This window comes from Rhinatrema bivittatum, chromosome 8 (assembly GCF_901001135.1).
Source record: "Rhinatrema bivittatum chromosome 8, aRhiBiv1.1, whole genome shotgun sequence".
Taxonomy (NCBI): Eukaryota; Metazoa; Chordata; class Amphibia; order Gymnophiona; family Rhinatrematidae; genus Rhinatrema; species Rhinatrema bivittatum.
The window spans coordinates 221,185,076-221,196,223 of record NC_042622.1 but is presented as its reverse complement, the minus strand read 5'-3'; the positions used below and the strand labels follow the sequence as shown (position 1 = coordinate 221,196,223).

At 48.1% G+C, this 11,148-nt stretch overlaps 1 protein-coding gene across 1 annotated transcript in view; it reads right to left on the bottom strand.

Moving 5' to 3' along the window:
• Window positions 1–618: 618 nt before the first annotated feature.
• Window positions 619–11,148, bottom strand: part of FSTL3 (follistatin like 3) — a 29,974-nt gene continuing 19,444 nt past the window's right edge. The window contains exons 3-5 of the mRNA XM_029613588.1: window positions 8,185–8,400; window positions 4,538–4,765; window positions 619–2,471 (exon numbers count right to left, since the gene is read on the bottom strand). Coding sequence (XP_029469448.1) covers window positions 2,419–2,471; window positions 4,538–4,765; window positions 8,185–8,400 — 497 coding nt within the window. The 3' untranslated portion in view covers window positions 619–2,418. The remainder of the gene's footprint in view (window positions 2,472–4,537; window positions 4,766–8,184; window positions 8,401–11,148) is intronic.

Here is an 11,148-nt window from a genome sequence, read left to right as displayed (position 1 = left end):
CTGGTCTATGTTGCATGCTTGTGAAGAGGGCCGTTACTCAGCTGAGCTAAGCTTCCTAATCTTCAGAAGTATGCTTGATGCATAGTTTGCTGCTCTGCTTTGTCGTCTGTGCCTTGCCTTGTTAATAAAAAGTTTAAAAAAAGCTAGTTTATTTAGGGAATAGCCACTGCTATTAATTGCATCAGAAGCATGGGATCTTCTTAGTGTTTGGGTACTTGCCAGGTTCTTGTAGCCTGATTTGGCCTCTGTTGGAAACAGGATGCCGAGCTTGATGGACCCTTGGTCTGACCCAGCATGGCAATTTCTTATGTTCTTAGAGATATATATATATATATATATATATATATATATATATCAGGCACAGCCAGGGTTTTGGTATCTAGCAGCTCATCTGTAAGAGCTGAATGCTCTTACAGATGAGCTGCTAGTTACACCTGTATTTGGGGGACATTTTCCCTCTTTAAAAATAAACTAAGATCAAACTAATCCACCTGTTTCCTCCGTATTTATCACAATTTTCACCTGCATTTCAAATGACGGTGACTCATCTGTCCCAATGGCCCAAGTCTGCACTGCACATGGTCTAGCATGGAATGAAAAAAAAAAAGCCCAGTGTGACACATTTGATCATTTTAATTGTAACCTGAAATATAACATAGCAGTAAAATATTATAAGATGATATAAAATCATTGCGATATTTTGCACTCACTGCATAACGATGCATTCGTGTAAAATATCCAAACACATAATACAAAAATAGAAAAAGCGATTTTTTTTTTAATATATATATATATAAAAGGCAACACTTTCAAAATACAGCGTTCACTAGAAATGCATTATTTACAAGAACTGCAACTACTAACTGCTGGACAGGACAGACCACGATGACGGAAGTGTCACTCCACCGGATACTTTTTCCATCCCAGCTGAGACGTGCCCACTCTTCTCTCACACAGTTGGAAATATATTATTTTTATAGCATCGTCAGTGTACATTGTGCTGTACAAGGATATTTAACAAAGCTGCCTGCCCCTCCCCCCCCCCCCCAAACCTGACACTGGTAATCTGAGGACAGAAGCTGGGAGGACTCCTGGACACAGGAATGGCAGCACCTGGGTCTCCAGCTGTCACCCATCTGTTGTGAGGCTCCCCTCCCCCACTGACCCTTTTCCATGGGTAATGAGGTACAACTTTGGAAGCTTTCTTGGCCTCAGGGTACCCAAAATGTGCTGCCTGGTCATCCACGCCATATGTTTCTGAACCACTGAATGGTAAATTATCTCAGGTGCCTGGGTCAAGGGTGCTAGAGAAATCCAAATTGGGATGAGGAAGAATAACGTCAATGTGTTTTCACAAGCTGGGAGTCCACTTTCTTCCAGTCAAAGTTGCTTTCAAGACACCCAAGTTACATGTATGTAGCAACAATCTTGCGTGCTTCACCTAGTGTGATAAGAATCAGTCTGTTCCATATCTTAAGCTCACAGAATTCTCATGACTCTGAGGGTAAAAATTAGAAAATGCAAATTCTGATTAAATCTTCATTTTATTCAATGCGGCATTCTGTGCACAGGGCACCACCCGGCCTGTGACACCCCCTGCACACTCCACATGCCTCGGTGGACATGGTATCCCACTGCATGTGACACACCACCCAGTCTCACCGCACACAGACGCCGCATCTAACATTCCTCGCTGCGTGCAGCGCCTCTCATTATTAGCCATTTGAAAAGCTGGAAGTCAGAATAAACAATTATACAATGGTTGAATGCAGGAAAACTTGTGAGATTGCCCCGTTGTGGAGAGAATCCTAAAACCTCTAAGTCCAATGAGAAGATCGACTGGTCTTGCTCTCACAGGGGGGGGTCACACGTATGTGGGCATCCCGGCATGTACAATACCCTAAGTGGGGATGGCAGGAGCAGAGCGGGTTTAGCTGGAGGATCCCCGGGGAGGTCAGCAGGACTTGCTCTGCCCTTTGGAAGGTAGGAGATGGCAGCTCCACAGCCCCTGCTTCTCCTCTCCTGGTTCCCAGAGCACCACCCGCCCCCTCTCTCTCTCTCACACGCGGCCTACCCAAGAAAAAACAAAACGATAAGTAGTGATTCCAGCCTTTCTGAATCGGGCGCCAAGAACACTGATGTGGAAGCCTAAGTGTACAGCCTGACAATTTAGAAAAGCACAAGGCATGGCCGCTGCCTCCTCCCGGCCTCTCCAGAGATGACCTAAGAGCAAAGCTTCAGCCACAACCTCCAGCACATTTTACGTTGGAGCGTGTCCAAGGTGGGATTCTAACTTTCTTAACCTGACACATATAAATAATGATCTTCCCCATTTAATAAATATCACATATGCTGTATGTACAATTTACACATAATGCCCTTTCTGGTCCACACCACGTCCTTGTTTGCACAGTGTCCTCATACATAGTTCTCGTCTGCATCATCGATGTCCTGAGAGAATATGGGGAAAGCTGCAGGGTTAAAAGTAGAGAGAGAGAGAGAGAGAATGAGACAAAACCCGCAAGAACTGTAAAGGCCAGGAATTGGCACTGCCTGCTGTAAGCCGATCCTGAAGACCCCTTTGCCCTATCTTGACCAATCTTCAGTCACTTGAGAGTAAAATGGTGGCGACCCTATCCCTCAGGAATTCTTCCATTTTAGGCCTAACTTAATCTGACTGGCTGAGAACGTTCCAGGTCTCTTAAGAATTCCAGTCACCCAGATTTGTTTTGATCTCTAGAAGGTGAGTATCCAGAAAACAGAAATCTAGAAAGCAACTGTCAAAAAGCAGATATTTGTCACAGAAAAAAAATGTATTTGTCACAGTTCAAAAGTTACTTGAAGCCTGGAGGAGGAGGAGGAGCCGGCGTAGATATTACATTAGCAACCTTTGCTCAGCCGACAGACCTGCCCACAAACAACGTGTTCACCCAAATAAATCCATCTGGGCCTCTTTATTCTCTCCTCCTGAAGCCCTCAGGCACTGATAGATTTAGGCCGGTTCACGGCTAGTTTAAGTCTAGGCCTAGCATTGCTGCAGCCACACAACTCAATTTACTACCTATGGTAACAATCTTAAAACCTTTAAAAGTTTGCATAAAGATAGGAAAGCTACCTGTACTAACCCCATTTCTTTTACTCCATCACGCAACACCATGAGGAAAAATACTTTTGCAGCCTTTCCCTATTTTTAAACCATTGGCTACAGTGCCCCATGCAAAAGTTACTTTTGAAGCACCAGTGCCTGCCTTTTTTTTTTTTTTTTTTTAAAAAGCTTTGGCATATTCTACCAACTAGAATATCATTTGCACAACATCTCTCTGGCCCTAATTTAAATACAATTTTCTTTCCATTCACAATTTTGCTCTCTTGCACTCTATTATAAACTCAAGGCGTCATCTCACAGTCTTCAGGATCATAAGGATTTCAAAGCACCTATAGCGGTACTGTCGTAGTAATCAGTCCCCTCAGCAAGCGCTATTCATTCACACAGTGATTTCTCATAACATAACCTAGCACTACCCCACACAGCCATCGAACTGCCCATTTTCTTTGCTTCTTATGGAGTAGGAATGCATATGAGGCTTTTGAGCATATTCAGCTGAGGCAATGTGGTTGGCTGAGCATGCTCAGTGTGCATCTGCCCAGTTTCAGAAGCTGAGGAAATCAGGAGATTGTGACTCTATATATCTGAAAAGAGCCATTGAGTCTCATGCTTCTGCAGTTAGGTCCAAGATAGCATGGGGGCCAGCCTAGAACTCTGGACAGCAAGAGATTACCCGATTTTTCCAAGATAGGTAAGGATATCTGAGCTGCATTTTTTTTTTTCAACACAAAATACAATTATTTCTATTCACCATACTCACTGAATATCTTTCAGCAATGTGTCCCTCTAAGTCCTGATTTTAGATTAATCAGGAGAGGCACCCATTGCCTATCACCTCCTATCTGGTAACAGGAGCACATGGGTAAATAGAATTACGCTATTAATCAATCAGAGAGCAGGGATTTGAAATTGTTTTTGAGTTATTTGAGGGGTTGTTTTTTTTCCATGTCCACGCTTACTGCTGAAAAAGCCACATAAGGTTGTGTTTAGGATGCTGGCAGATGTGAAGCCCCATTTATCTGCATTCTGAGCTGAAGTAAGCACCGCCTTTGCGTGAGCAGAGGTTTTCTGCTTATAACTCCCACATTTTATCCCTTTGACAAAAGCCAGATGCACCAGCTTATCTGAAGTATCATTATAACTATTTGTAAAGTCTTGTCAGTGTACATAGGGCTGTGCTAGATGAATTACTTGATTACCACATACACTGTCTGCCCCAAACATCATACTCTGCATGAGAGAGGTGGGATTTGAACTTGAGGCTCAAGATTAAAAAACTCTGGACTCCAACTGCTGGGCTACACTGTCCCAGCTGGCAACAACCACATATTGATTAGTATCTGGCTCCTCTCTCCTCTCCTTTGTGATCAAAGGTCATCAACCTCCTCTCCTCCATCACCCCAGGGGTTAGAGCTGAAAAGGTTCATGTACCTGTGCAGCTTCCGTAATGGCGGACACCAATGGATCGTCCCAGGAAGCAGGTCGCTCGCCGCAGGTGGCAGGCAGAGGGGTACGTGACGTTGTTGTTCCCGCAGAGGGCATGGTCCAGGCTGGAGGCATCGGGGCAGGGAGCTGTCCTGCAGATCACACAATAGGCGCTGCCAGTCTGGTCAACCACACAAGTATGAGTCCCCGGGCACACGACACTGGAGCAGGACTCTACAGAGGGATGACAAGGAACAAGCATCAGCCCCCCCTCTCCCTGCAGCTACACATAATGCAACTTCTCTAACCAGGACAAGGATTAGCAAAGGCCCCTCTCTGCTAGGGACATGTCTCTCTGGCTGCCTTCTGCATGAACGGATGCCTGCCTGTGCAAGGCATCTAATCTTATATACCAAACTCATGGTTTTTGGCCCTGTCCTTGGGCAGAGTTTCTGCTGTGGTTACATAGTTACAGAGATATCAGGGGAGCCTCCTGGGAATAATCCGGGGTCTGGGGAATGATTAAGTCTGCAGTGATAAAGACCAAAGGTAATAAAAGACCTGAAGAACTCCTACCAGACATAAAACTTGCTCTGAAAGTGGCCTTGGGAAGTGTCTCTTAACAGGGCACCTCTGGCTGAGCCGCTCACAGGGAAGCCCTGGTCGTGAGAAGCCGGAGGGTGGGCAGAGGGGGCTGCGGGGTGGGGGCAGCCGTCGCCTTTAGGATCACTCGGAGATTGTTCTGGTGATGCTTTGAAGATACCAGCATTTGTTTCAAAGTACATCACGTTCTCTTTTTGGCAGCCAAATGTTCGTACAGATTTTTTAAAGAATACAAAATGGGTTGGTTTTTTTTTTTTTTCATTTTTCCAAGAAAACAAAACTCAAGACTGTGAAAGTACTGAAATATTTGCTTCGCCTCGCTCTGTTTTCTTTCTCAGACCATACTGCACACATTTAGGCAGCGCAAGAGCAGCTGCCGCTTCCTTTGGAGAGCAGAGAGCGGGGAAGAGACTCGGGGTGCACACACAGGGGACGGAGGGCTTGCTTGCTTCTGATGTCAAACAGGTCTTGCTGCTGCATCATTCTGACATCAGCACCATGTGCCAGGAGCAACTTAGACCGTGATTGCAAGCCTGCCACAGAGAATGGGAGAGGGCGCTTCTTCCTGGCCAAACTGACACAAATGCATCTCTTCCTCTATGAGAGGCATCTCCCGCAGCTTGTGTTTGCTTATTATGAGCCTCAAGGAATTCACTTAAACATTAAGCAACATTGACATTTGAGCCCAACCAGAGGGGCTAAAACATTCTGCCCCCCCAATCCAGATTCTAAATGAAATAAGCGGCACAGGTTACAACGAGAGACGACGCTGAACTCCAGAATCTGAAGGCAGATGGGGAGCCCCCGAGGCCCCTCTGGCCTGCCCAAGGTGACGGCTGTACCACGAGGGCCTGCCCAGGTAAGGCTCCTTCAGACCTTGCTTGTGCTTGCTGCAGCCTTTAGCTTGTTCGGCCCCAGGCAAACCCCCTCATGAGTCTCCGGCACAATTGGCAAGGTTCTTTGGGAAGGTGAATATGAAAAGGGAGTGGGGTACAAAGGAGAAGGAAGAAGCTGCCAAGCCCAAAGATACTAGCACTTCCCACATTAAATCCACTGTTTACATTCCATCTCTTTTTAGCATTTATTGTATTTCTATTACTATATGATGTTAGCAGGTCCAGAGATAGGAGTTTGGATCACCAGAAGTGTTGAGTTTCCCATAGTGTCATTACCCATACTGCATAGAATGACGTTCTTATACAGTAAGAGGCACTGCTTATAGACTCTAGCAACATAGCATAACTATTATAGCTGTTCTCGGAAGGTGACAGCTTTCTGGAATTTCAAACCTCTCTGATGAAGGAAGATGCTATAAAGCCTCACCGGTGACAGCAGTCTGTAAAGTTCAGGCCGGACACTGACTTCTCACTTCTAAGTTCCATAACAGTGTATCAGGCATCACAGGGTCCACAAACAATAAGCAGATTTGTACGAAAACCTCCTAGGTTATTGTTTTGGCTGGGAGTAAAGAGGTCACAATGCTGGGATTTGTGTAAGGAATGCATGTATGTTAGTAAATATATGTTTTATTGTTTGATTTTAATACAATCCACCTAGCACGGCTGATCCAATATAGGTGGAATATAAAGTCTTTAAATACATAAATAAGCAGGGGTAGTGTAGTACCGGAGAGAGGTGCACTGGCAGAGCTGTGTGTGAGGGTCTCAGTACTGGAACAGCAGGAGGTGCTGTGGAGCAGAAGTGAAGTGCATTGACAGAGCCGTGTGCGAGGGTCTCAGTACTGGAACAGCAGGAGGTGCTGTGGAGCAGGAGTGAGGTGCACTGGCAGAGCCGTGTGCGAGGGTCTCAGTACTGGAACAGCAGGAGGTGCTGTGGAGCAGGAGTGAGGTGCACCGGCAGAGCCGTGTGCGAGGGTCTCAGTACTGGAACAGCAGGAGGTGCTGTGGAGCAGGAGTGAGGTGCACCGGCAGAGCCGTGTGCGAGGGTCTCAGTACTGGAACAGCAGGAGGTGCTGTGGAGCAGGAGTGAGGTGCACCGGCAGAGCCGTGTGCGAGGGTCTCAGTACTGGAACAGCAGGAGGTGCTGTGGGGCAGGAGTGAGGTGCACCGGCAGAGCCGTGTGCGAGGGTCTCAGTACTGGAACAGCAGGAGGTGCTGTGGGGCAGGAGTGAGGTGCACCGGCAGAGCCGTGTGCGAGGGTCTCAGTACTGGAACAGCAGGAGGTGCTGTGGAGCAGGAGTGAGGTGCACCGGCAGAGCCGTGTGCGAGGGTCTCAGTACTGGAACAGCAGGAGGTGCTGTGGGGCAGGAGTGAGGTGCACCGGCAGAGCCGTGTGCGAGGGTCTCAGTACTGGAACAGCAGGAGGTGCTGTGGGGCAGGAGTGAGGTGCACCGGCAGAGCCGTGTGCGAGGGTCTCAGTACTGGAACAGCAGGAGGTGCTGTGGGGCAGGAGTGAGGTGCACCGGCAGAGCCGTGTGCGAGGGTCTCAGTACTGGAACAGCAGGAGGTGCTGTGGGGCAGGAGTGAGGTGCACCGGCAGAGCCGTGTGCGAGGGTCTCAGTACTGGAACAGCAGGAGGTGCTGTACGGCAGGAGGTGAGGTGCACTGTGCTGAGTGGGTGTGGAGTGTCGTATGTTGGAGCAGCAGAGGAAGTTCATGTAAGTAAAAACTGAGGTGCATTAACAGTGCCTTTATGTCACCACTATCTGCACTTCTCTACCCTTCTTAGCCTTTTGTTTTTATGAACTCACCCCAAAACAATTTTTAGTCAAATAAAAACAAGTTAACATTTTTTTTTTCTGTTATAGTGGCTTCTCCAAGCAGCTGCAGTCTCAGCCTAAAAAAGAAAGTATTATCTCCCAGGCAAAACAGATATAATGAGGTGCACCGGCAAGTACATTCTGTTCTGAATGCTCACTTGCAATTATATCACACAATTTGCCTTTATTGTTGAGGCAACCTGAAGTGCATTAGAAGCTGGGCAGTTTTTCTTCCTGGGAGCTGAGCAGGTCTGGTGATGGGGCAGTGGAGTGCAAGTCTGGTACCTGAGAGACAAGAGACAGAGAGACAGGCAGACAGAGCCGAACGTACTCTTGCATTTGCCCTGGTACATGACTTCCAGGTCAGGGTGACCTCGGCATTTGCTTAGCAGCAATTCGCACTCATCCCTGTAGGTATATCCATCCGATCCACAGACGGGCAGCTTCTTGGACAGAGCCGAGCAGTCTGGTGCACAGGTGCACTGAGGCCGGCCCTGCTTCATCTGGCAAATCTTCCCTGGGCCGCACTCCACACCCTCGCAGGTCTCTTGAGACAAGAAGCAAAGGAAGATGAATGTCTTGTAAAATATACAGGAATAAGGAACAGCAAAACAAAAAAAACTGTAACAGTAGGGTTACCGGCTGGCTCCGGATTTTCAACACAGGTTGATCCGGTCCTGGTTTTACCCCCATGGCATGCAGGGACATGTAGTTTTGATGTACCTATGCAGGCCTTAAGGAAAGCAAAACTACAGGTTTCTGCATGCGCTGAGCTAAAACCAGGACCGGATCAACCTGTCCTGAAAATCTGAAGCAAGTCGGCCCACCTTATGTAAAAAGGAGAGGTTAGCAGACATAGCCAGCGTCACCTGGATCCTGGCTCGATGGCCACAAAATGCTGCAGCAGGGCCATCTTAGATCAGAAGACTTTGAAATACGTCTGTACTAGTCTGAGGTGGTATAGGGGGCGGGAGACTGGACTTCGCAGGCTATTCATGTGTATCACCAGAAGGGAACATTTGTAAAATGAAGGACGAACTCTCCCCTCCCTCTCCCACCCTTTAAAGGGTCTTGCAGGGCCTATAGCCAAAAGGACCCGTCATTTCAGCTCTTCTGTGCCCAGGACACCCAGTCTGCTTTCTCTGCCCCAGGGGGAGTGTCTCACAATGGGGCAATTCAAACCCTTTGTGCTGCGGATTCATATTCACCCCTGATTAAATCAAGCCCAGGGGTGGCTGGTTCCTCCTTTTCCAGGGAACAAAAGTCCGATGTGGGGGCCACACCTCAGTCCCTACGGACACTGCTCTGTGTACTAAAGAAACCGGAACAGCTTCTGGCTTTCAGTGTGCGCTCCACACAAAAGCTTCTGCTTTCTGATGGCAAGGCTCCGGGAACTGTAACTAGAGTGCAAAGTCAGCCCCGGGGAGTAAAATTTGTATCAAAAAAAAAGGTACAAAAGTATAGGATGGACCAGAGTCAGCAGCAGAGTTACACGGGACTGTGCCAGACAGGAAGTCTCTGCTACACCAGGCCCAGCATCTTGCCTTGATTCTGTTCCAGCTCCTGCCTAGTGATCTGGAGCTCCTTCGTGAACGTTATGAACTCTTCGCCACCTCGTTTAAGCCTTTGTTAATGATGGATCCCGACGGCATGCTTTGGCTGGATCCAGATTATTGGAGGGGGGGGGGGGCAGTCTGGCACGGGTAAACTGATCCCTATAAACCCCATTCACTAATCGAGGTTGTGCTGGAGAAAGAAAATAGGAAAACATTCCGAGGGGAAAAAAAAAAAGCACATCCGAATCTGGTAGTGAGGTTTGCTTACAAGGCAGTGAGGCTTCTGGGAGTTTAAGGGAGCCTTTGGAGAGAGAAATATATTTTGCATTCCTGGCTGACAGTGTGAGAGGCACAAGACTTCAGCCAAACAGAAAATGGTAGCCCAGGCTGTGACACAGAGCTGGAGGCCTCATGTGCATTCAAGTCCTGTGTTGTTGGATAGTACTTCGTGTTCCTCTTTTAAATCCATGGCCCCTTTCCCAATAGCAACAGGCATCAATAAAGGTTGGGAAGGTGACAATTCCCCCCATAGAAAAGGCAATTCAAGGACGAGGGTTCACGGTCTGAAGTTGCAGGGAGGAAGGGATCTGAGGACACGCTTCTTTGCTGAAGGGGGTGGATGCCTGGAAGAGCCTGTGGCAGAATTTAAACACGCTGGGCAAAGACCCAGAGCACGGGCTTAAGGTTAGCAGGTGGAAGAAATAAGGGAGGTGGGGGGAACATATGAAACTTTACAGAGCCACGGAGGGTAGAATACAAGCCAAGAGGCAGAGAGTGGTGGTCCAGCTGCAGTGGGGTTTCCAAGAAGGCCGAGGGTAACTTGCCTCGAGAAGCCATGGCTGCAGCCCTAGCGTTAACAAGCAGCCAGAGAAGAAAGCAGCTGGGCAGACCGGATGCACCAGTTGGCTCTTATCTGCCATTTTTTTTTTACTTTGGGGGCAAGATTCGATCCCCCATGAAGTGGAAATTTAGCCCCTCATAATGCAACTGGCTAGACTGCCCCTGCTATTCCCGTGGACAGGGCTGGCCATGAGATCTGGCTGACTAGCACTGAGTTTTTCAGCACCGGCCCGCTAAGCCCCCTCCTCCACTGCCCCACCAGCCTGAATCAGAGCCCATTCAGCCGCTGGGTGCAGTAATATTTTCAAGCAGGAGGATCCGGCCTTCTGTGCGCTCAGGCACCCACTGCAGATCCTTTTAGAAAAATTGCCTTCCAGAAACGCCACATTTCCCCGATGCCCCCCCCCCCCCCCCCCCAATCAGCTTTTGGAATTCGTTTTCCTGCAACCTCTACTCTAGCGCCATAATCTGGAGCATCTTGGTGTCTGTGTGTCTCTATGAGGGGCGTCCACGTGCCTGTGATGCAGTGAGCATGGATCTGCGAGTCTGCGTAGGTACCTGTCTCTCTCAGACAGTGGGTACGTGTGTGTTTGACAATGAGTGTGCGTGCATTTGGGGGTGTGTGTGTGAGAGAGAGAGAGAGAGTAACACTGAATGTGGATATACACAATTATCTAAAGTTCCTGATGGTTGGACCGGCAAAGATCTGATACATTCACGTTCTGCCTCAATGACAAGGAACGTCAAGGCTCTCTATACCCCACATACTCCGAAACTCTTCCAAGCATGTGGTAGGACTCCAGGCATCACTGAGTTCACACAATGGCAAGAATGTGGCACCAGAATTTCAGCACTTGGCACGGGAAGAACCTTACTCTAAACATCTGGATGAGATGGAA